This window comes from Maylandia zebra, linkage group LG22, assembly GCF_041146795.1.
Source record: "Maylandia zebra isolate NMK-2024a linkage group LG22, Mzebra_GT3a, whole genome shotgun sequence".
Taxonomy (NCBI): Eukaryota; Metazoa; Chordata; class Actinopteri; order Cichliformes; family Cichlidae; genus Maylandia; species Maylandia zebra.
Window position 1 is genome coordinate 15,682,029 of NC_135187.1, and position 24,634 is coordinate 15,706,662.

Genomic DNA, 24,634 nt, shown 5'->3' on the forward strand with positions numbered 1-24,634 from the left:
TCACAGGGATTATCCCTATTGCTGATTACTGGGATATGGTTAGTTGTTATGTATATACACACTTCATTGTCCTCTCTGATTAAGGTCGCCTAGAGCCAAAACTTGGCAGCAAGGATAAAAGCAGCATTGATCTAAGACTGACTAATAACTTTATCATACTTCATCCTCAGACTGTATTTTTTTGTGATCAAGTATCAGCCTTTGGCTTCAGTCTTCAATAAATAAAGTATTGAAATGTACTCGAGCCCTTAAAAAATCTCATATATATATAAAAAATTAAAAAAAAACTTCGTTATTTAATTAAACTAATTTTTTTAGTGTTTGGGAACATTAAACCCGAGCAAAGTGGTTACTTAGTGAACAATTACACCTACATAATTATGTATGTATACATTTTTGACTGATTCGACACCACAGTTTGGGGTGTGTGGTGATATCTGGAAGTGATCTGATACCAATGCTAAGTCTTTTTTTAATTTTCAAATCAATAAACTGTCATGTTGATGAATATAACAGATGAAAAAAGCCACTGTTCTAAATTTGGACTGTTGCACTAAAATAAATATACCCCTGCCACTTGATGCTGATGATTAGAACAGTTCTCCTCTAACAGTAGAGACGAATGAGAGGCAATGACTAAATTACTACTATGAACGCCAAACAATACACTTCTGAATTGTAATTCACTTGAAAAATCAGCATTTGTGCAAATGGACGCGAGTGTTTAAGTAACATTTGACAAAGTGATAATCAGTCAGACTAAAATATACGTCAGCCACCACCATGAAGTTTGTGAGAAAAAGAATTCAAACAGTGATAACACAAATTATTGGGATTTTCTAACACAGTACAAAAGATGATGTCTGTGGCAGATCTTAGACTAGAGGATAAAAAATATACACTCTCTTAGCAAACAAGTTGAAAACAGAAAAACAGCAGAGGAAGGTAGGGGGAAAAATGAAATTTCAAAAAGAAAGCAATGGGAGCTTTATGTAGTAGACTTATGGCAGGTAGCAGATGTATTATTTCTCCAGACTTTTTCTCTGTGGTCTATGAAAAAGCCCACACTGCTCTGGAGGAGGTGGATATAGAAATGTGTTTGCCTGGAGGCTACAGTATTGCTTTTCTTAGTAAAAAATCCTTACCTTTGGCTTTTTAAGGACAGCGTTTTAAAAAGAAACTAAAAAGTTCACAGTCTCTTCCGCTTATTTATGAGATGGCGGGAGAAGGACTGAAAAGAATGGTGAGGGACTTCACACGAGGGCAAATTCATTATATATGTCACTCCCATAACATCCTCGTAAACAATTCTTTGATTATTTGCCACAATAACAAATCTAAAGCATTACTGAAAATCCGATATTAAATCCCACAGAAACAAACATTCATCTTGTCTTTATGTTTCCTAGTATCCATGTCACCACCCACACTAAACATGTGCATGCACTCATGACAGAGAAAAGCTGCTTGCATAATAAAATGCCAGCGCTCTCTTTTTTATTAAAGAGTAGACAACGAAGGATGAGATTTAAAATCTGTTGCATTGCCTAAACCGGATATGCAGTGGTCCTCAGTAGATGCACTGTTCCCTTGACAAGCTTAATTATCATCTTATCTGTGCATTTACTGATGAAGATTTTGATCATACTGGCAAGTGTTTCATTTGCCCCCTGGTTGAATAGGTAGTGGTACCAGATAACAGCTATTACACTTGGGATCTTACAGTGTAGAAGGAAACCACATCAAATTTGGTTATGATGAAATACAATTTCCCTCAAATGTTAAATTGCCCAAGGTTTTTTTTAATTTAAAATATGACTTTGGACTGCTCATGAATGCTCAAGTTTTTCATGTATTTTGAGACTGTGAATGATATATTTAAATTTTCAATACTAGTGAATGTGGTAGATGCAGAATATTTGTACCTGACTTATTTTGGGAGTTTGTTACATTTGTTGATTATATAAATAAATAAAACTATGCAAGATCTTAGTGTGAATAGATTTTCTTTTGGCTGTTGTGTTTAGATGTAAGGAAAAAAAACATAGTATCTAGTCAGCTAAAGCTGTCATTCAGCTGAGTAATAAAATAATTAATAACTCACCTGCAGTTGTCTCATTTAACAAACTCTCCTTAAACTTAGAAATTAGACATATCAAGTGCATGATGTTACAAAATCATCTGTAAAGATTGCAAACAAGCTGTCTAGAAACGGCTTTTTAAAAATTTGGATTATTACATGCAAATTTTAAGCCAAATTGAGTATTTAAATATTGCATTCTTTCTTTTATTCTTAATTAAAGAATGCAAATCTTCATCAGTCTCAATAGCCTCAATCGAATTACTTTTGCAATGAAGACTTCACGCTAACTTGTGGAGATTTAACCACTAGAGGCGCTGTAGAACACTCTCTTTAAAACTGGTCACACCTGCTTTGGCCATCTGTAATAACTGCAGTGATTATTGGATTATTACATTATATCCCATCATGGGATATTTTAATGTTGTATTTTTGTACTTCGTTAAAATTCTGTAAAATTCTGCGTTAATAGGGTCAGTTTAATTACTTTTCTAATGGAGACTTAAAGCTTCCTTGTGGAGATTTCACCACTAGAGGCGCTGTAGAACAATGCATTTAAAAACTGGTCGTTGTGACACAAATAGTTTCTATGGTTAATGCAGAGAGTATAGTCATGCAAATTTATAAACCATATAAAGAAAGAAATGCATACAAAAATAATAAGAAATGTAGATTACAATGTAGATATTAAAACATTGAAATGCATTAAACATACTTTCAAAAAAAAGAAACATTGAGTTTTGGTTAAAACTCAACTGAAATAAATGCCAGAAATGATATGAAAAATACCAGAATACATTTTTACTACACACACTGGAGTTTGTGCCATTCACCTCGACTTTAGTATTTGGATTTTCCTTTAGCAGTTTTATGATTTCTGCTTGAACAGATTAACTGTTAAAGTCGCTTTGTTCCATTTTCATGTGATCTTATGTCAGTTTCCCAATAACCAAACAAGTGACATTACAGTATATCGTTTTACGACGGGTTTCATGATGTCGACCGAGCGGTTACTTGGGTTTACTGTGTAAATGCAATCCTGAGATTACAGCAAACTTTCGCTTTAAGAATCTGTGTTTTTGATTTCGCTCGAGTAGTACATTCAGTTTGGTACTAACTGTGTAAATAAGTGTGATTACAGTGTGTGTCACTTTAAGAGTCAGTCTTCGGATGGCTTCTTGATATTAATAGAGCTGCTGTGTCTTCCTCCTCTGACGTAATGCCCACAGCCTACAGAGAGACAGGCAGAGAGGTCCTGTCACAGCAAAGCGATAACACTAGTCTGAAAAAAAATTACAGATTTTTCAGCTTATCTACTTTTGTTTGCTGTGCCCAGCAAACCCATCCACGGCTGAATAACATAACTATACCTTCGGAATATTGCAATACCTGAGCCAAACTCACTCAGTAATGAGTCGGTATTAGCCTAGTTTCATGTGCTACCGCGAAGCCTTAACTATCTCTCTTTCCCTCTCAGACCAAAGAGGAAAAAAAAGAAAAGAAAGAGAGAGACAGCCAAGACACAGTCACCCCGTCCGACATCATCAACAAACAAAAACCCCACAAAGAGACGAAGCAGCCAGCCAAGCAGCCAGCCAGCCACCATCTTAACAGGCTGCTGAAAGAGACACACACAGAGAGAACAGAGGCTAATGCTTATTTTTGATCAACAGGTAAGCAGCACCAAAAGAAACACTTCCAGCACAAATGCACACCATGCATACAGCCCTCTCTGTTGGTGCAGAGGCATTGTAAACGGCAAAAGAAGAAGAGAGAGAGAGTGAGGGAAAGCAAAAAAATGCATCGGCGATGAACGCTTTGGAGTTGTACACGGCGAAATGCATGCTCTCGGACAAGTGGGAAGATGTAACGTGTTCGTCTTAAAAGGGAAGCCGTGTGCGATTAGGAGGCGAAATATCGCTCTGTTAGCTGTTGGTAGTTTTACGACGGGCAGCAGTCGGTTTGCGTCTTATGTAACTAACGGCCTGAGCGGCGTCGGTAAGGAAAGAGGGATCTGCTGAATGAGAGAGAGGGAAAAGAGCAGCACCGCTTTGAATTCACATGGCAATTTACATTTAGGTTAGGACACCCAAACGCCACACAAATACAAATTGGGGGGCTACTGGGGGAACCGCTCTGATTTTAAGACTGAGTTTGAAGCCAGCAACAAGGGGACGTGGAGTGACTTAGTCGCCTCAAGTAGGTTTGTGTATTCTCCTTTCTCAAAGTTTTGTTTCTTGATTTTATTTATTTACGTATGTCGCGTCAAGTCACGTTAAATGACACCGATTTCCTAGAAGCCAGTGACTTGGAGTGATTTATTTATTTTTGTGTCAGCACAGGGTAACTCTTGTAAAACTGCACGCTTACCTCTTGGTTATTTTCATTGATAACTTTTTTTTTTTCATTGCTATTCTGACTGCAAACTTGATACTCAAGTTCAGATTTCTTGCTTCTCTGAATGACGCACGTCGCAGAGACACAGAGACGGACAGAGAGAGGGGGGAAAAGGGGGTTTTGAAGCCCGAAAGATGAACGCAGTTAACTTGCTTGTTGTTTTCTGGACTTAAAGCGGAAAGAAGCGTGAGTCCACATCACAGAGATTGCGTTTATCAACCGGTTCAAAGACCGTTTGGCGCTGTTTGTTTGTTTGTTTGTTCTTATGTTGTTTGTTTTGCACCTCTTTCATTGTTAGGAAACTCGCGAGCGCATGGTGGATGTGAATTGTCGTAAAGGATACCCCCCCCCCCCCTCCTCCTCCTCCTCTAACCCCCCCCCCCCCCCTCCCCGATCATCCTCTCTCTTATCAACTTTTGAAGAAAACAAGTGCCTCTTAGCTCAAATCTTTGCGAATTTATTGGTTTCCTCGCTGTTGGACGTTTCACGAGTGATGCCGGGAAGGCATGAGTTGCATTTCCACTTAACTTTGAAAAAGTTTCCCCCCCCTCTCTTTCTCTCTCTCGCTCTTCGGTCGTAAGAAACTGTGATGTTCCTTTGAGATAAGGGGAGCTGGGTAGGCATGACAACTCTGTGGGGAGAGCAGAGTATGTGAAGCCAGCACAATGAGGCACACACTGCAAGGAAGCTTTTTACATAGTCCTTCAGCAGAGTTCTCCAGTTCTGGCCCCCAAAGAACCCCTTATGCGTGGAGCAACTTTTATTCAGCAGATAACCTCAGTGGGCTTTTTTTTTTTCACCCCCCCCCCCCCCCCACTTCTTTTTCCTTAAAGAAAAGCAAGACCCTGAGACTTAACTGTGACACTTGTTCACAGCTGTCTGAGGTTACACTTTGTTTTTTTATGAAGCAATTAATTTATTCATTGGGCCCTTTCAAAATTGTCCCACAGCCCTTTAAATGTAGCTCCATGGCATTTCAGCGTTAAGCAGAAAATGCTTAAAAGCCACTGCAAAGACTTTAAAAAGCAATTTCAAGTTGATATCTTGAGTTTTTATTTGTATCTTAAATGCCCAACTTCTTGGCCACGACACGGTGGAAAAGTTTCACAGTCGTTTCCCTTCAACTCAAAACTGTGTGGACCGTTTGAGGGGGAAAAAAAGTAAAATAATACAACTTGTGAAACTTTTAAGGTTTAGTTTGCATTTCCCGCAGCAGTCTGACACACGGCTGATTCTGAAACTTCAAATATTGAGCATTTGTTTGGACTTCTTCAGCAGAAAAGCCGTTCCTTCATGCACGAGCGATTGGCAGCATCGTAAGTCACACGTATTCTGTAAGATATGGGATTATGACAGATTATTTTTACTTTGGGGGGAAAAAAGTACATTAATGTGATTTAATCAGCTTCATGGGTAACATTTTCTAGCAGTGCTTTCACATCTGCTTTCCAATGCATGCATGCATAACATTGGTGTTTTTTTTAACAGTTCCACAAATTCCAGTATGCGCAATCAAGTTTGTCTTCTGCTCTTTATTATAGTGAAAAAGTCTGAATGGGACGATTCAGTTAGTTTTATCACAGCACATAAATAAACTTGGATGAAGTGATTTTTATCAGAAAAGAAATCCTACTTTAAATCTTTTTTAAAGATGAAGGTAACATTTTTATGCCATATTGTGTCACTATATCTTTTTTGCTTTAGATCCGCTACACTTCAGCTTTGGGTATAGTCGCTGCAGACAGTCCAAACCCCCCCCCCACCAAAAAAGAAAAACAAAAAACGTGTTCCTATAACCGAAGACATCGTGCATGTAATGAGTCCCTGTCAAACTTTTTATAACTTCAACCAATGTTCTGTAAAATTAGTTAAAACACTTTATCCGCCGATGTGTCAATCCAGCTCCGTAACGTTAAAACATTTTCCGCTCTCCAGACACTGGATATTATTGTATCGTACAGCTTTGTTCATAGCCGCTATTAAATGTCAAAACAGTTGAGAACTTCCTAAAGAGAACCCCCCCTGCTTGTAAAACTCATTCCCGTGTGTGTGTGAGACAGAGCGGGAGACAGCGCAGCACTTTTTCCTGTGCGTCTGTATGTGCTGTGGAGACAGCCATGGCTTCGCTCATATGGCTGCAATATGTGAAGTCTCTCTGTGGTGGAACTCGCAACAGAGAAAGTTTGTAGAGACGGGGAGAGAGAGGGAGAGAGAGAGAGCACACATGGAGCGAGGGAAGTCAGAAATGTCCTGTTCAACTAGCTGGAATGTATCTCCTGTGTTTTATTGATGGTTTGATGTTCTGTAAGACATGAGGAACAACTGTAGTGATTTTGTGGGCTGCCATGCATTTGTCTTTGGTCGTTTCAAAGCGGTGCCGCATTACATGGGGGGAAAAAAGGCCAGTGCGAAATGGAGTGTAAAGGGAGACTTTAACTTAGAGCAAGTGGGTTTTTTTGAAGTAGTGATTAAACTGGTAGACGTGTGATTGATTTTGTTGATCCAGGGAAGCTGTACAAACCTGACGCGGCTGTGAATTTTCCAAAGTAAAATCGACAATCTTGCCTACCCTAAAAAACGTTAACAGGATTGATGCAAGTTTGTAAAACTTTCAGCGAAGCCCCCGCTGTTTCTCCTCTACAGTAAAAGCTTTTCGGGGGGAAGTAAAGTATGTTTGCCTAACGCTGAGGTCTAACACTACTAAAGGGAATGCAGTGTAATAATTTGACCTCTAATCCGTTGTTGCTGTCTCTCTCCTTCTGGTCCGGACTGATGTGCGTCCTTTCTCCGAGCTTTTGCGGCATTTTGTTAAACTGTACATCATAACTAACAAAGAGCTGATTGTAGTAATTTGTAATTGTAATTGTAGTTTTGTTTTAATATTGAATAGTTTAAAAAATAGATGTTGACCTGTTGACCACTACGAATCAGTCTGTGAGAACACTTTTTCTTTCACTTTTTGCAAATTTTAAAAAAATAAGGAAACTCTTTCTTAAATACTTTATGGCAAATGTTGAACTACTCCCAACATTCACTGTTTCCAATAGCAGGAAAAGATAGCATCTATTAGAGATTCAGTCGTTATTCATCTCGAGCCTGCCTGCAGTTCATTTAAAGGAAACATCCATTTGTCACTGATAGTTTACTTAAAGAAAAACAAGGCTTTCTGTAAGGCTTCTGGCTCTTTGGCTCAGAGTTCTCTAGCTAGCACATTTTTTTTGTTTTGTTTTTTTTTTATTAACAAGTCTTCTGTTTTGCTCATATCCTCAGGACACAATTGTTTTTAAATTATTTTACTGTGTGTGCATATTTTGGGTCTATTATTGCTTATATTCAGTGCTTGCAGCATTGGTTATACAGGGATTTGAGCTTATTCTCTCGTTGCATTTACTGGAAGTCAGTCTGGAAAAGAGTGTCTGCTAAATGCCCAAAATGTCATCCCCACTCTGTCTGTGGTTACTGCAGTCTTGTTTAGGCTTGACTTTGTCTCTAATGTCTTTGGTCTATTTTAGACTTTTAAGTCTGTCTTTTTAGACCGCCTGCTTCAGATAACGAGCACATGGTCTTGGTTTAGGGTGAAATGATTCTTTTTTCTCTCTTAGTATTTAGATTTATTTGGGGGTGGGGTGGAGGGGGGATACGAATCCTAAATATGGGGCATTTTTGCCTTCCTTTGATCTAAGATAATAAAAATCCTTCTGCCACGTTACTGTAAAGACCGATGAAGTAGTGGGGCAGAAGATTAAGACGTGTACCCGCCGAAAGTAGTGATAAAGCAGCAGTACAGCCCTGTGGTTATAAAGGCTTTCCTGTTTCCAAAAGACGCGTAACTTTTAAACTCACAGACACCATGCGAATTCCCGTGCATCACTTAAATGTCTCAACTGTGCCGTAGACAGCAGTTGTTCTAAATCTGTCTTTCCCATGATCAGACTTTAATTACGAAACCCATCTTTGGCTTGTTAGTTGTGTCAGGGCAGTTGGTAAATGAAACCTACAGGTTGAGTGAGTGGCGAGCCCTGCCTGCTTTGACTCAGCAGTATCACACTGATGCCTCCCATACACCCGTGCGTTCAGATATCAATCACATTTCATTTGAGCGTCAAAGTTGTGCAAAACGCTGTGGAACATTTGATCCAACCCTTTGATAAATGAAGTTCTAAACAAGTTCCAAGTTAAAAAACAAAGAGCTCACATGCTGCTCTATAAAATATGTACATCAAGTGTGGAACATTGTTAATTTTATTCCACAAAAGTTGTTGAACATTTCAGATGTTGGAGAGATTTGACCTTATGCTTTACTCATACAGACAGTCATTGTGTGGCTTGAAAATGCTGCCTCGACTTCTACCTTTTCTCGAGGTTTACAGCAGGCGCTCCCATTGGTTTGAAGAAAAAAAAAGTTGACAGCCATATGTCATTAAGAGAGAATTGTAGCCTATAAACAGCTGTCAGTGATGCTCTGGAGAATAAGTAAAGAGCCTGGAAGTCTGATCAGGTTTACTTGAATGAAAAAGACCTTAATGTGTTTTAAATCTTGGTCCCTCAAAGACCTTTGATAACTCTGCAAAACAAGATAGGAGCAAAATGTCTTTTATTGGGACTTGCATATTCCATCAAGCTATGTACACTCTTGTGTTAAAAGTTAATATGGTAGATTTTTGTAGTTTCCTTGAGAAAGCAACCAAATAGTTTCACATGTGAAAGTTGCATAAAAGTCCAGAAAGGGTGAAAGGTGACAATTACCTGTTGCAATCAACAAAGAATAAAAGTTGTAATTGCAGTGAATCATCAGTGAGCTGTCCCTTGCAAAACCAGTTTCTCCTTGGCTCTTACTGTAGTGGCTCTACGATACTTGCTGCTGTCATTGCATTTCATTTACATTCGTCATTTTCTTTTGCTAACTTGATTTATTAGCGCGCAATGTGAAAAAGCAACCCGGGCCGATTTGACATAGGGTCAAGAGCGAGACGATCCATCACAGGAAACGTGCAGGTTGAGGCGTTTGTAGGTGTTTTTAGGTTTATCTCATTGTATGCACATATTAGAGGACACATTATGTAAAGCTTTGCTGCTAGTCTGTATCTTGACACTAACAGAGAGATCAGGAAGAGAGGATACGGTCTAATCACTTAAAATGTGGAAACTCACATGCTTCACGTAAAATAGTGCATTTCTATAAAATCCTTAATTTCTGTATAAAAATGTAAAGTTAAGTATACCTCAAACAGTCACCATTGTATAAGGGACAGAGTAGAGACATCCATACTGTAATACACTGATTTAAATGTAAACATCAATTTAATTTCAAAAAGTAAGTACATGTTGTCTGCATTTAGACTTACTTTGCTGGATGATTTTGATCGTTGCAAACTTCAATTGCAAACATCACAAATACAACATTACGAGTGCGTTTCTTTACTGTTTTTCTTAACGGTCTTAAGTAACGAGCATGGCTCCGTCTGTAATTTCTTGCCGTTTTCACACAGCACCCAGCAGGCAGACAGCGAAAATTAACTATGGAAATTGTGACAGTGGCATAAGTGGCAGGAATCTGAATGTGATTTATGTTGTAAGCTTCTTTGTGTTGAAGCTGAAGCGGCTGTGCAACACGCAGATGGAGGGTGCTGTACCATTTTTCTCAAGTACTGTATGCGTAATTCAGTGAGACTTTTCTCAAGTAGAAGAAGTGTCTTTTTTTTTTTTAAATCAAGGAAGCTGCTTGGAAACGAGTTATCTTGCTCCGAAGGGAGGAAAGATTGATTGTGAATGAGAAGTCATTCTATATATTTTTTCATGGCTGTAAATAAGAACAAAATCCACCTGTTTTGTAGTAAGAAATTGTAAGATCAAGCTTTTTCCAGTGTTCAGGGTTGGAGATTTGCTTTCTCTTAACAAGTTCTAAAGTGGGCGGCACATTTGTGTTACAATAACTGTATTTCATGTCTCATCAGTTTTTAGTTTAGTACAATCTGGGCTAATTCGACAGATAATTTTCTGCGTGATAACTACAGTATTTTTGATGTGGTTGTTGACTGTTTACTGTTCACTATATAGTTTTAATATGGCATCCGTTCCTGCAGCATATCTTTGCACATCTTCGCATGCTTGGCCTGCAGTATCAATAAACATTCATCTCCAGACAGTTCAGCGTTGTTGATAGATAGCTATCAGTTATTGTAGGAGCCCACTGGCGCTTATCTTCTCCTCTTGAGGTCAGATCTATCTCATTCGCTGCATGGCTATGATTGAATTGACTCACTGATTGTTTATTTCTACACTGAAGGTTAACTGTCTGCTCTGTCAACAGTCAAATCAAGAACCTGCACAACATGTACGCACAGCTTAGATTTCTTAGCTCTTGAAGTGCCTCTTTCTGTTTCATTATCTCCAAATCTCTGCCTCCTATTTTTACTGTAATGCAAGACAAGAAGGACTGTTAGTGTCATGTGTGCCCAATCATCCTGTAATCACTGTCAAAACACTTAATTTACTTGCTTGAAGATTGCGTTTAACTTTCACTTCAGCTGACATTTGTTTGCTCTTGTGCGCTCTCTCATTCGCAATCGTGATTCTTTTGAGGTTTGATGAGGCACACTTTTCTGTGGCAGCGTTTGACGCTCGATCCAGTGCTTGTCTTGTAGTCATACAACAGTACTGCTGCCTAATGCCTGTTTATTTTATGGATGGGTGTAATTGTATGTGTGATGTACTCTTAAGCTCTCATTGCATTGACATATGCTTACAGTTTCAAGTCTGTCCAATATAAAAATTGCCATTTTGTTATATGTGAATCTGTAGTTTCTCTTCTGTGATTATCTGCAGCCAAGCAGTTTGTTTACCTTGAAAGTGTTTGCATGTCCTTGTTACTACTATAGACCTGCTGAGGAACAAACTTTACTTCTACTGTCTTAAAACTATCGGCTTGTCTCTCTCCCCTCTCCTCTCTGCACACACACACACACACACACACACACACACGCGCGTACAGCCCCATTAGTATTGTAGTCTGGGATCAGACTAAAACATCTGGTGGCTGAGTAACTTTTCAAAGTAGTCTTTGTCCTCACTCTGGTGCATGTATGCGTGTGTCTCTCACTGTGCGCTTTTCTCTGCGTGGTTGTGTGTTAGAAGGGGCAGACTTTTTATGGCGTCCCGTCAAATTAAAACTATGATTTAAGCGACTAACATTGTTTTTTTCATTAAAGCACATAGCCACACGTTGCTTCTCCTGATTTATTTTTTCTCGTTCTTTTCTTCTGCCTGTGGCCGTGTGGACTATTTAGTCTGTAGAAAATAAAGATGAGGGAATACGGATTAGGAGTGGAACTGTAATTCTGCTGTAACTGTATTTCATGAAGGGCCAGTCTAGCCTGGCCTGATGTGTTATTTTATTCATGTATCCCTGGCTGGTTGCCCTATAACAGAAGGCAGCAAGAAGCACAGGGAGATATGACACCCTTTCAACTTGCTTCTGGTCTGGCTTGACATTTCTGAAAGAAGCAGAAAAATGAAGTTAGACATAGCTAACTGCCTCACCTGTTCTCTGCAGGATGGTGCTGGGCTTGGTTTTTGATATTGTAAAGTAATTGTGCGATAGCAGCTTTGGGCTTTAGAGGGTACACCCCTGCAGACAGTTAGAGCAGATGCCCTCAGGGCTTCTCTTCAAGCCACATAAACGTTGAAAAGGCAGGGACTAATCTTCTCTCCCAGCAGTGAAGAGTGCTTAATCAGCACATTTGAAGGTGTTGTAGCTTGTTCTGGTACAAGGACTTTTTAAATGTATGAAATCTAATGCAGTAAATTGTTTGAGTTAAAATGAAACACTTGACTTTGGGCACCAAGCCACAACCTTTTGGCTGAGGTACTCCCTCCCTCCATTTGGAATTTTATATCTGTGGGGTAGCAGGGTTGTCTTGTGGCTGTTTGACAATGTTGAATGGTTAATGGTTAGATATAGCCATTGAACATGCTTTGTGGTTAATGGCTTTAAATGATGTGATCTAAGAATAATATTGTTTTAAAGGGATTTCGGGCTGATGTAAAATTGGGTATCGTGTATCATGCAATAGGGATTGGTACCAGCTATTACTATTTTGGATAGTAATGGAATGGATAGTTAGCACTCTTTATTGATACCAAAATTCTAAAATTCTAAAAATGTAACAGTATTTTTTTTTGACTGTAAGTACCATAGTCAATGTAAGTACTGAATAGAATTTTGAAAAAAATGTATAAAAATACTAATGAACACTAAATTTAGCTATTTAGCTATTAGCAATTGCCTGATAACAACATTAGCCATCTGCTAATTTATTATTAATGTAGCATCTGGTGGCAGTGGCTAATTATTAAAATGATGAAATTCTGAGCTAGGTAACAAGTGTTATCACTCCTGTAATGTGGACAGACAGTATTCATTTGACAGGATAACGCAACTATTCATAGTTCAGTAGGCCGAAGATGAGAAAAGTCTACTAGCAGCTAAACAGGAACGCGGTAGCTGAACTTAGCAATTGTATTTGGTAAGTTAGCAACAGAAATATGGTGCCGAGTCACCAGAAGTGTAGAAAATAAACAGGGAATTAGATGAATAAATTTGCAGTACTGCACAAGTATTGTTTTAATTTTTTTTTTAAAATGTATACCTATAAATTGGCTGTGAATATAAAAAACTTGAAACAGTTCAGTGACTTTCTATAACACAGTTTTCATCGTTTCCGTCGAACAAACAACAACTAAAAAAATGAACCCCCCCCCCAGCAAAATGAAATAACCTTAGTGCCTGCAGTTTCACTATTAAATTATACTGTTACCTTGAGTGCAGAAAAAATTCAGTAAAAGTTATTGTGAATGCAAATAGCAAGTCGTATTGTTAAAGAAGAAAAAGGTTATCAGTTTAATTAACGTCACCTAACGATGAACCTGTGCTCAAATGCAAGATTATTGCGTTTACTGTGGAAGTAACCTAAATGGATTGTTTTCTCAGGGCTCACCTTTGGGTCCCAAACAAGTATTTGAAATGCAAAGAGAATTTGTTACCATCAGCATGTTTCTCCTTATGGATAAATGGTATTTGTGATGGTCAGCATAAACATATATGTCTGTATCTGCAACATTCCTATACTCCCCTTTCAAAGATCTGATATTTTTCATTGGCAGCTTTTTCTTTTTCTTTGTTTCTTTAAAAAAAGGCTTGTCATTGATAAGCTGTGTGTAATAGTGTGTTTGAAGAAGTGGATGAACGGATAGATGGATGATGGAGGGAGGGAGGTGGTTCTTTTTTGAAATGGAAATTAAGGGGGCACACATCTGGGGGTCTTTGAGACTTTTGTGAAGGGAGACGAAGAGGTGGGTGTCAGAGGCCCACAGTCAGAAGTGTGTGGATATATGTGTGGATGCAGTAAGTGGGGGGTTGGTGTGATAAAGAATGGACAGAGAAAGGGATAGTTTCTCATTTTTTGTGGTAGGAAAGAGTTTATAAGGAAAATAGGATAGCGAGGGTGTCTGCCTGTCTGTGTTGGACAGTGGTTTGGTCCTCATAGAATGATGGATGGATGAATGGACACACTGATGGCGAAAGGAAAGGAAATAAAAGGAGGCTGCGATGGACATTAATAGAGAAGGAGATGAAGCTCAATATGTACAGCAACAATAGAATAGAGATAGAATAAGAAGAGAAATGGAAAGGAGGAAAGAAGGATGAACAACAGAAAGATAGATGGGGACTGTTTTGCATAGGCAGGAGGAGGAAGGGGGAAAAGTGGGGCGAGAAAGGGGGCAAAAGATCACTTACTGTGGTTGAAAACTTTACGGCTGACAGTTAAATTTTCTTCAGGCCAATGTGTGTGAGTTGCGGTGGGTGGAAAAGCACAGTGGGGGGCATGGTGTTTGTTCTGAAACATGGCTTTTGGGCTTTTTAGTGCTTCACACACAAGTTGTCCTCTCCCTTTTCTTTACAGGCTGATTTCATCTAGCTGTGAGAATCTCTCTCTCGCCTCCACTCTCTCTTTCGCTCTTTTTCGCCCCTCCCTTTTGCTCTTTTAGAAAAGTCAGTGAGTCAGTGAAATGATCAGATTCCCATGTGCCACATAAAAAAAAATGTCAGTTTAATGCGTGAACTACCTTCTTTGGGAGGAGGTTTACAAAATCAGGATGAATGTTGGGCGATGAGAGATTTGTAATCTCTTCAAGTGGCCACTCCCTTCGCTGCTATGTATTCTTTCAGTTAACACCTGTGTAAAACTTGCTCTTTCTGATACTTGATATCCATTTGATGTGTCAGATTACCCAACACCCCAGTTTTTTTTGTCTGTTCTACATTATGATAAAGATTTTTTTTTTTTAAAATAGTAAAAATGTACCTTATCTTTAGAGGTACGTAAATCAGCTTAAACACTGAAGCCATGTTATAAAGGTTAACATAAAACAAAGTTCTCTTGATTTGTTTCCTAAATATATTCTTGTTGCAGTCGAGTGGATTTACACCGTGGACTGACAGCTTCACTTAAAATATAAGATGATAAAGCAAGGAGTTACAGAGATTTAAAATGTCCCTTCTGAATAACACTTAGGAAGGAGGCAACTGTGACAGTGTCTGATTTACAGATTATTATGGAGGAGATAGAGAAAGCAAAGAGAATTGAGAAAACCAGCATGAGGACTAGGAGGTGATAGAACAGCAGAGAGAAGTTAGGAGCATTGCAATGATGTTGAAACTCATTAGAGATCATCTTTGAAGATGTGTCGAATATCGGCACCACAGGAAAGTACAGCCATTTGTGCACTGAGAAAATCCTTTTGAATAGTTTCTGTTAAATGATGAGAAAAGTTTGCCTGTTGTACATGAACCTCCCTGCTGTACTAGTTAGTGCTGGTTTGGGTTACTTGTTTGGTGTCACACCTGTTGTGGTTAAAAGAATCTGTCTGTAGCATTTTTCATGCTTTAAAACAGATGGTAACATAACTTAATAATGTCATCATAAATGTTGTCTTTTATAGTCTGTTAGAGCTCAGTCTAGAAAACAGTCAGCAACCCACGGTTGACAGGGAAAATTGTATACTCCCGGTGTTGGCTCCTGGAAGTTGGGGTGATGTGTGATGCCAAAAACCTCCTTGGGATTGCTTTGGTCGCTAGCAGATAGCTGTCATTTGCAAATTTTCATCCAAGAACCTGCCAAAGATTGGTGAAACTTGAAAAAGTGTGACGCTAACGGAAAGTGTTTGCCTTTGAAAGTGCCTCGCCATTTGCGGGTGAGTTTCAAAAGGCACAGATTTTACTTTGAAGGCAAACGGTCTCCATTTCCATTTTGTGTTGCACTTTTCACAGTGGCACCATTGTTCCTAGACTAGTTAGCAACTGTTTGCAGACATGTCAGGATTTTTCACACAAACTACCGCCACTGTGGCAATATGCAAGTGGCTAAAGCAATCCCAAGCAGGTTTTTGTGTAGCACTGCGTACCACTCTGTGACCTGTTTCAAGTAGCGACTGTCAACAACCGCTTGCTAACCTTTGAGATATACATCTTTTTCCCTTGCAACACATTGTTGCCAGAGGGCTGCCAACCGTCCTGTAGGCCTGTGTGATTTTCTTTGTCAAGGGTGGAATTTTCTGTGACAGTTATAGCAATGATATATTTGTGCTATGTCCTGAGTGTCTATGTCAGTGCCAATCTTCTGCTCCACCATAGCGCCACCAGTAAGAGGCACTAGCTAATATTATCTTGGAAAGCCCATTAATCTTGCTGTCAGCATAAACAAGTAATACAGGCTTCAAAACAAACTCCATATAAGGTAAAAGAAAATTATAATTTTTTTCAACTTTGTGATCAAGAGCATTGGCAAGGAAGGGATGGGGCTTAGCCAGCTTAGCCAATTTATGCCTTAGAGAACACTCAAAATAAAGTCAGTTTTAAACAGTGAAGTCTGTTTGTTCAAACTGGAATTTTACCAAAATTTGGGGAAAACTAGGAACCTTTGCTTTGGGGATCAATACAGAATTTATAGCTTGTGTCAGCTAATGCTAGCTTGCTTTTAATATATTTGAGCAGTCATGCACATTAACAGAACTGGTCTGATTGCTCATTTGGCTTATAGGTATGTATTTATCATTGTCCTTTAGACCGATTCCACCTCTAACACATTGCACGACCAGGGACAACTGCAGTTTTTCAGTGATAACAACAGTTTACTAGAGTTTATGCAGATAACTTTAATGTGACTAAATTGATAACGACCAGCTGAGTTGATTAATGCGTTGTGAGGAAAAGATGGTAAAAAGAGGGGCACTCTTATTAGTATGTTTAAAATTTTTACCAAGTGCTTTTTAAATGTGGTTTGCTGAATCTGAATTGTTAACCTCAGCTATGTAAGGCGATGATATGACTCTAAGGCAGTACGTCACTTTTTCTATCTCTTTGCAAATGAACACTGCATCACTGAAAATGTAACCTTGCTGCAGTCTAAGAAAATGAAAGATGCTTTGGCCTTCAGTGGAGATCAGTTTTTGCACCCTCATACACGCATTATATCAAAGGTAAGTTAATACAGCATCTCTTAGGCACTAGTAATATCTTTGATTGAGACACTGAAAAAAAGATTCATTAAAGATGTTTTTACTGCAGTGAAAATTATCCCGTATAAAAAATTACAGCAAGCCATTATGAGAAGTTGATTATACTTGTTTTTGAGATTTGATTAAAGCCCTTTTTTTCTTTTAATTGAGCCCAGCCCTGGATTGACATCACTGACAGTCTTCCAGTCTTGCTTCCCGATACTGCTCAATGGAGAAACGCTGCTTCACTTGGCCAGCTTGTAGATAGAAGGGCTCTGGAAAGGAATATAATGTCAACATTGTGGGTTGAAAATGTTCCGTTGTGTGTACGTGTGTGCGTCTTAAGTTTGTCCAGACATTTTTCCCGGCCGCTTGCAGGAAACGTCCGATTCTCCAGCAGTGGAAATATTGTGTGTGTGTGTGTGTGTGTGTGTGTGGTTGTCTTTGTGTGCATGTGTGTGTATTCCTGAGAGACAGAGTGTTGAATAGCGAATGTGGCGCAGTGCGTGCATGATCTAGTGTATTTGTCTGTTTCAGTTTGTGGATGTGAGTGTGTATGACTGATGTAATGTTTGAGCCTACCCAGACAGACAAACCAAACCAAGGCACACAAACACAAGCATGCATGGGTGTGTGCGTGTACTCAAAATCATCAGATATGTCTGGCAGACTTCGGCAGGCTCGTGGAATGCATGTGTGTAATGCGTGTGTGTTTCTGGCAGAGCTGTAGTTTGTTTTCCGTATTTTGGGGGAAAAGACAGCTAGGCAAGAGTCAACAATCAACTTGTTGATTTATGCAGCTACTAGTTCCTTCCATTACGCCTACAACTACCACTGAAGCAGAGTTTGTTCTCCATTATTTTTGATGTATGAGAGTCTTAGCTGTGGAGAGCAAGGTCAGAATCAACAGTCCCCTGTTGATTTATGCATCTCCCGGTTTCCTGCTACTATCGTACATCAAGGCGGGACATTAGCACTGTCCACGAGGCAAATGTGGATACTCATTTGACTGTGGTTGGTAAGTTTGTCTCCTCTACCAGCCTCAACTGCAGTTAACTAGTAATTAGTTGAGCTTTCTCTTTTCTTGTTTTCTAAGATGTAGCAGATTAATTTGCTCAGCAGTTTCAAAACCACTTGTAACACTATGTAGTAAAGTATAGTTTTCTTTATATTAATAGTGTTACTGGTGGCAACGGTGATGCTGTTTTAGACTAATTTCCAAACCCCACAGGAAGAAGTGGACTAATATCAGTCCTACAACTGTTTATTTATCCACTCAGGGGGAACCTATGTATCACAGGAAAGCTGTGCTATGTCAGCAACTTGCACGTGCATATGTGTCAGAGAAAAGTCTAAAAGCTGTGGGTGTTGCATACAGTAATGAATAGGTAAGCCACTCCCTCAGCTTTAACCTCAGCAGCTGAAAGATCTGGTTGATCAAGGTCACTTAGTGGTGTGATTCACAAGAGAGCAGAAGCACTGGCACAGTGTGTTTGCTCGCTTGCCGTGCAGACGGTCAGATCAATGCAAAATGTAGAGCAGAAGTTTTAATTGTGTTCTTTGGTGTGGTTGAACATGTGCATGCTTGATAGGATGATGTTCCTATCTATCTGTCTATTAACTAGCTATTAACTATCTATCTATCTATTAACTATTATTTTAGTTAATCTGCCGTCACTTTTCTTGATTTGTTAGTCAATCCACCTAAATATTCAATTCACTGTGGAAAAAAAAATCAATTCTCAGATTAGGGAAGGGGGAACCAAGGAATTGGAACGTTTGAATGGTCACACACTGCGGTGATCAGCTTATCAGATAATTGACTTTTTCAGCTCTGCTTTTATTTAACAGTGTGAATTTTAGTGATCTGTTAGGAACATGGAAATATTCTTTTTGTTACCTTAGACGTAGTCATCAGAACATTGTTTTTGTCATGCATGCCAACACAAAAGTGTCTGGCTGTATTTTACCTGATCTTAATGGAGTTCATTTTTTGTTCCATCAGGACCTTATGGTTAAGGTTATTTGATGTTCTCCATAGGCCAATCATTGTCTCGTCACTGTACAAGATTGTCTGCACTTTGTATGATCTGCTCTGTTGGGGCATTGACTGCTTTGATTAACACTTGCTTCGTCTCTTCTCCTAATATTAATTTAATTTACGATTTTGGAAGAAGACAACTTTCTTTGATTGACAAGCTGTTTGCAATCACTAAACAAATTATTATGAGAATCTCAAGAGTAGTTTAATAGTTTCCTTTGTTTACCTGACAGTAAAATTGGAAAGCTCCACATCCAGCTTTATGGTTTTGCACCTGCTACTCAGTACGTTTTATGCCGCGGATAGAACGGCAAAGCTCTGCGTGCAGCTCTTGCTGCTTTTGCACTGCTTTTTTGGTATGATCTGCAGGGAACCGGCCGGAGAGCACTGAATCATAGTAAACCTCATTTGCATACAGTGCCTGCTTGTACATCGTTGATGCTTAAACCAAACAGGGGGACGATAATTCCATGACATCTGAAAAGACTGATAACTACCTGTCAGCACAGTTTGTCTGTATTGATCCAAGATAACGATTTTACTAGTACATAGAAAGATCTTTAGTTAGTGTATTTAAAATCCTAACAGCAAAAATGACCACAATAATCCATTTAAGCTGGAACGGTTGAGTTGAGCTGAATATCAAACAATGGAGCATAACTCTGCCTACATAAGATCTGAAAAGGCAACAAGACACATCAAAACGGCCCTTCAAAGACAATTATTTTCCTTGGGACAGCAGAGGAAAAAAAATTGCCGAAAGATGAGGAAGAAACGAGTGTAATTAGTTTGACCACCATGTCATTTGAGCCGGCATTAGCAATAACAAATCAGAAAACAATAAAAGATGAGGACAAAGATAAATTGAGGGTCTTGTGTTTCGTGACAAAAATGATTGTAAATGAACTCGAGTGCTATGTTTGTCGTCGTGGATTTACACTAAGTCTGTGCGTCTGTTGGAGGCAGTGAGAGCATGTAACGCGTGTGTGCGTCTGTTTGCATGTGCGTGCGTGCTTCGGAGCGAGCGGAGAGCTGGCGAGTGGGCATGTGTGTGTAATCATGTACGTCAGGCCGTCATGAATGGTGTGTTTGAGACAGAGCGGAGTGTGGAGTTCCTCAGGCTGGACCAAATTGGAAACAGAAAAACAAACATTGCCTAGGAACCCCCGCTTTCCACCTCCCCCCATCCCCCCCTCGTCTGCTGGCTAGTGGCGCAGTCCAACCTGTCTGGGACAATGTAACAGTCTATGGCCGGACTGGACCACACGCATTCACAAAGTGTGTGTGTATGGGGGGGTGGGGGGCTGCGGGAGTGAGCGCAGAAGGGATGGGGGGGCTGTGGCGGTGGTTGGGAGGTGGGGGGTATCTCAGCCACAATGACAGTTGGAAAAACAGTCAGAAGAAACACATTAATGTGACAGCGAGCTCAGTGATGAATTGATGGGAGAGAGACATGGAACGGAGAGAGGGAGAAAAACGTGAAGTTGATGGACGTGAGCTTGGGAAATGGAAGTTATACTAGAAAAAGAGATGAATGAATGCAAGAAAACAAGAAAAGTCATAGTGGAAGTTAAAAAAAAAAGAAAGGAAGAAAAAGAAACAGAGAATACAGAGAAAAACACCAAAGAAGCAAAAAACAGTGATTGAGAAAATGAGTAAGCAGGGGCTGACTGAGTCAGAGTTCCACAGGAAAAAAAATATTTAAAGCTATACTCACTCTTAAGATAAAGAAAACTTTTCTTTCCTCTTTTCTTTTCCTTTTGTGAGAACTGCTAATGAATAAGTTGATTCTTAGATTTCTCTTTTTCTGCTTTGAAAAGAACATTTGTCCTCTCCGTTATAACGCTGTTATTACATGATGTGGTCGATCATGTAATAACCGGAAGCATGTCTGCTTGATGTGATACTGGAGTTCTCACCTTCTTTTTTTGTTTGTTTGTTGTGTTCTTTGTTTGTTTGTTTTTTGTTTGTTTTTTTGTGGTGTGGACACTTTCACAAGGTTACCTATGGACAACTTTTTTCCAAGTGCCTACCTGGAAATCATCGTGTTTTTTTTCTGAGAAGTTTGTTTTTAATCCTGAAAAACAGCACTGTTTTAAGATGGGAGGGTCTTTAAAATGACTCATAATTTCAGTAATGACTCATAATGTTCTTGGCTTTTATTGCCAGCAATTTTTTTTCTTGCGAAACAGCAGATATCCATTTTCAGATAATGATAGCCTCCAGTTCTGGTGTGCTAACTTTCTATCTATAGCCCAAACAAAGTTAGAACTGTCTGTGGAAGTGGTCAAGACCGCTGAACAGGTATTGAATCTTTATCCACTGTTGATGCAGGCACTGGAGGAAAACTGTTTATTATAAATACAGACTAACATTTTGATTTGCGGGACGAGGTAGAGAGAGCCGAGATGGATGGAAAGAAGGAGACAGGGTGGCAGAGTGAGAATGAAAAAAAAAAAAAGAGAGCGGGAGAGGAGTGTTACTGACACAGAGGGTGGGGTTATTTTTGTGGTTGGGGCAACAAAAGGGGGAACTGAGAACTAGAGTGTAACTTGTAACAGTTAGAATTACAGAATGAAGAAAAATAGACTCGTCAGCGGGCACAGCCGCTGGAAATCCAATATGTGATCATTTATTTTATTGATTCCTGGAAGTTATTCATCAATGACGGCCTTGTTGTGATTCATTAAGCAATCACAATTGAAAGTGAGCAAATCATACTTGAAGAAGAAGACAGCGAGATGCTGGGTTCTACTGTTAATTATATCCTTGGGATATTATTAGTGACCTTTTTTTTTTCCCCAGTAGTTTTGCGCCTGCACAGTCTTTTCTTATTATTTACCTGACTGTTAATGTCCGGGCTGTTTGTTGTGCTTCACGTCCTTCTGTGGTGGTACAAAGAAAATATAATTTGACATGAAAAAGCAAAAAAGCAACGAGTTTACAGTTGTCAAACACAGACATGTTTGTTAATTGTAGATTTTGGTTGAAAATTGAACTTTTTTTTCTCAGTTCACGGAAAGCTGACAATGCTCACTGTGAAAGAATCACATTTATTATTATTATTATTATTTTATTTTTTAAATTGTACTGTAAATTACCCGTGGCCCCAACTTTAAAAAGACCTCAAAACTGACTTCACATGTGAAAGGCATTGTCAGCTGTCACATATGGGAAAAGAAAAGAAAAAAACCCTCAAACCGGCCGGGGTCTGAGCAGGGCACTGAATGTTTTCTTGGCTATTGTGCACCTTTGATCAACCATTTTAATGTAGACGTCTAAAGTCCAGGCAAAATTGTTTCCCGTAAACGTAAAGTATGGAAAAAATGTCTGAAATCTGGCTCCAATAGGTTTCATTAACTTCTGCAGCATGTGCCCATTTCTAACAGTATTTGTCTTTCTGTCTTTTTGCAGGTTGTTAAGATGATAGTGGACTCTGACAACCATGACTGAGGACCTTAACCAGAATTGAATTACGAAAAAACAAAACAAAAAATAAAGGACCGGACAGCAAACGTGACAGCTTGCATAACAGCTCTTACGCAGAACACACACTTGATCAAACTCAAAGCTGTAATGGCCAGCTGTTAAGCGTACGAGAGGGGGGGGGGGGGGCAGCAGCCGTGGACTAAAAGTAGCTGATGCGACTTACAGTTGAAGACCTTCACAAGCAAAAGTCAAAGAAGCCGAAGAATTTCAGCGCGGATGCTCACGGACCTGCGAGGAGTTGTGTGGACCTGATTAAGAAATGGAAGGATACTAGCTCTGGTCTGACACCTGGTTTCTGCTTTCCATTACGCTGTGGAGTACAGAAGGCCAGTAGCCGAACTGCGCTGCTGGACGGACCGCTGCGGCGTAGGGTTAAACCGAGCCATTTCATCAGAACCGATGCCAAAGCCAGGAGCCAGCCATGATGTTTATATAACCCGATGATCAGCAGAGGTAGGACATATATGTTTTCACTTTCAATCCCTCAATAGGAAAGTGAACAACTTTAAACTTAATGTTTTTACTGCTGATATTCAGGATTCTGCTGCTTTCTGTCCTACATGTTCTGACAAAACTACCGTGAATATTTACAAAGTCAGTTTATCAAGTGTAACATTTAATAATTAAATGTATATTATACACTTTTTAATTAGACACTAATCTTTAATACAATATTAATACAAATGTTAATGGGATTTATTTTTTTACATTAAATTAAAGTGCTAATAATTGTTTATGAATTATTTTTCATTAGAAATAAAACAATAATTCACTTTTTTTCTGCAGCATCAGCGTTCATTCCTTGAAAAAAAAAAATTAATATACTTTTTCTGCAGTAACTCAGCGTGTTTTTGTGGTGTGTGTGTGCACAGCAAGTCTTGCTTTAAACTATGAAAGCAAACAATTTCACGAGAAATAAAAAAATAAAAGCTTTAACAGGCATCCGTCGTTCTCAGAGCTCGGCCAGTTTGTGGGTCTGATGTAACCACCTCAAGCCAAAGCGGGTACAGGGGGGTAGTTTACTAAGCGACTGCAGATAAAATGGCGTACACGCAGAACAACGAAGTATTATGAAAAACTGCTCTTAGTCATCACTTGTGGAGGAAGTGACTGTGCACGTTGCCTTGAATCGCTCCTCCATACGCTGTGGTATTTAATGTTTGCCTGGTGGCACCCAGTGAGGGTGGAAAACTGTTTAAATATTGCTCGAATACTGCGCTGTTTCAAATGATTCCTATGCAGAAATAAAAGTTAAAAGATTGTTTTTGCCATCAAGCAGTGGAGCAGTTTACTCATAGCGAAACATTACCTGCTCTTCCAGTAAGCATCTGCTGTATTCTGGTTCAGTAGACCTCATTAGCAGAGCTCATTAGTTCCTCACACTTTGTAAAGTTTAGAGGGAGCAACTTGATCTACTGTTTGATTGGTTTGCTTCCAAAATATGCAATTGTTACCAGGGATGTCTGTTAACAAGAGATTTCTGACACAGCTGCTTTAATTTCGCTCTTCAGATCCCATAAATACGCTTTCAAACGTCGACTCCAGCACCACCACAGCAAACTACTAGCAATGTCGATTAGTACCAGTGATCTCCAAGGCTTTACAGAAGCCCACATGCTACATAGAGACCGTTAATGGTGAGCCTGCAATTAGGGGATGGTAACATATGAATAAGAGTGCCTGTTCAATTAAATGCTGAGTTTTGTACAACACCAAAACATGATCTGTTTGTTCAGATATGAGAGTGTTTGAACTGAAAAGGTTACTTTTTCCTTTTGCTATGTGCATTCATGGATCCTAGAACGTAATGGCACTGCACAGGTTATTGTACTGCAGGAAGTACATATATTTACAGCTGAGGTTATTATGTAAGCATGTGCAAAAAGCTGCAGTGGTTTGTGGTGTAGCATACATTATAATTATAGCAGTGCTGTATTCTTTTATTTCGGTTTAAATACCGTATGTGCCGAACTGTCTGCCTTTATCCAAACGCTCGCAAATCAAGAAATATTTTTCACATACGGTACATACAACCATATTGTTGAATTATGCCATGTAAATAGAGAATTATT

The 24,634-nt window shown here is 39.3% G+C and overlaps 1 protein-coding gene across 4 annotated transcripts in view; it reads left to right on the forward strand.

The window, feature by feature from the left end:
- The first annotated feature begins 3,313 nt into the window (after positions 1–3,313).
- Positions 3,314–24,634, forward strand: part of trps1 (trichorhinophalangeal syndrome I) — a 121,037-nt gene continuing 99,716 nt past the window's right edge. The window contains exons 1-2 of one of the 4 annotated variants that reach the window (XM_004549141.3): positions 3,314–3,753; positions 22,488–23,015. In XM_004549141.3, the coding sequence (XP_004549198.3) occupies positions 23,003–23,015 (13 nt within the window). In that variant the 5' untranslated portion in view covers positions 3,314–3,753; positions 22,488–23,002. Of the gene's footprint in view, positions 3,754–3,858; positions 4,284–22,366; positions 22,389–22,487; positions 23,016–24,634 lie in introns of those variants that run through there. The other 3 variants (XM_004549142.3, XM_004549143.3, XM_076878879.1) reach the window with 3 other exon arrangements.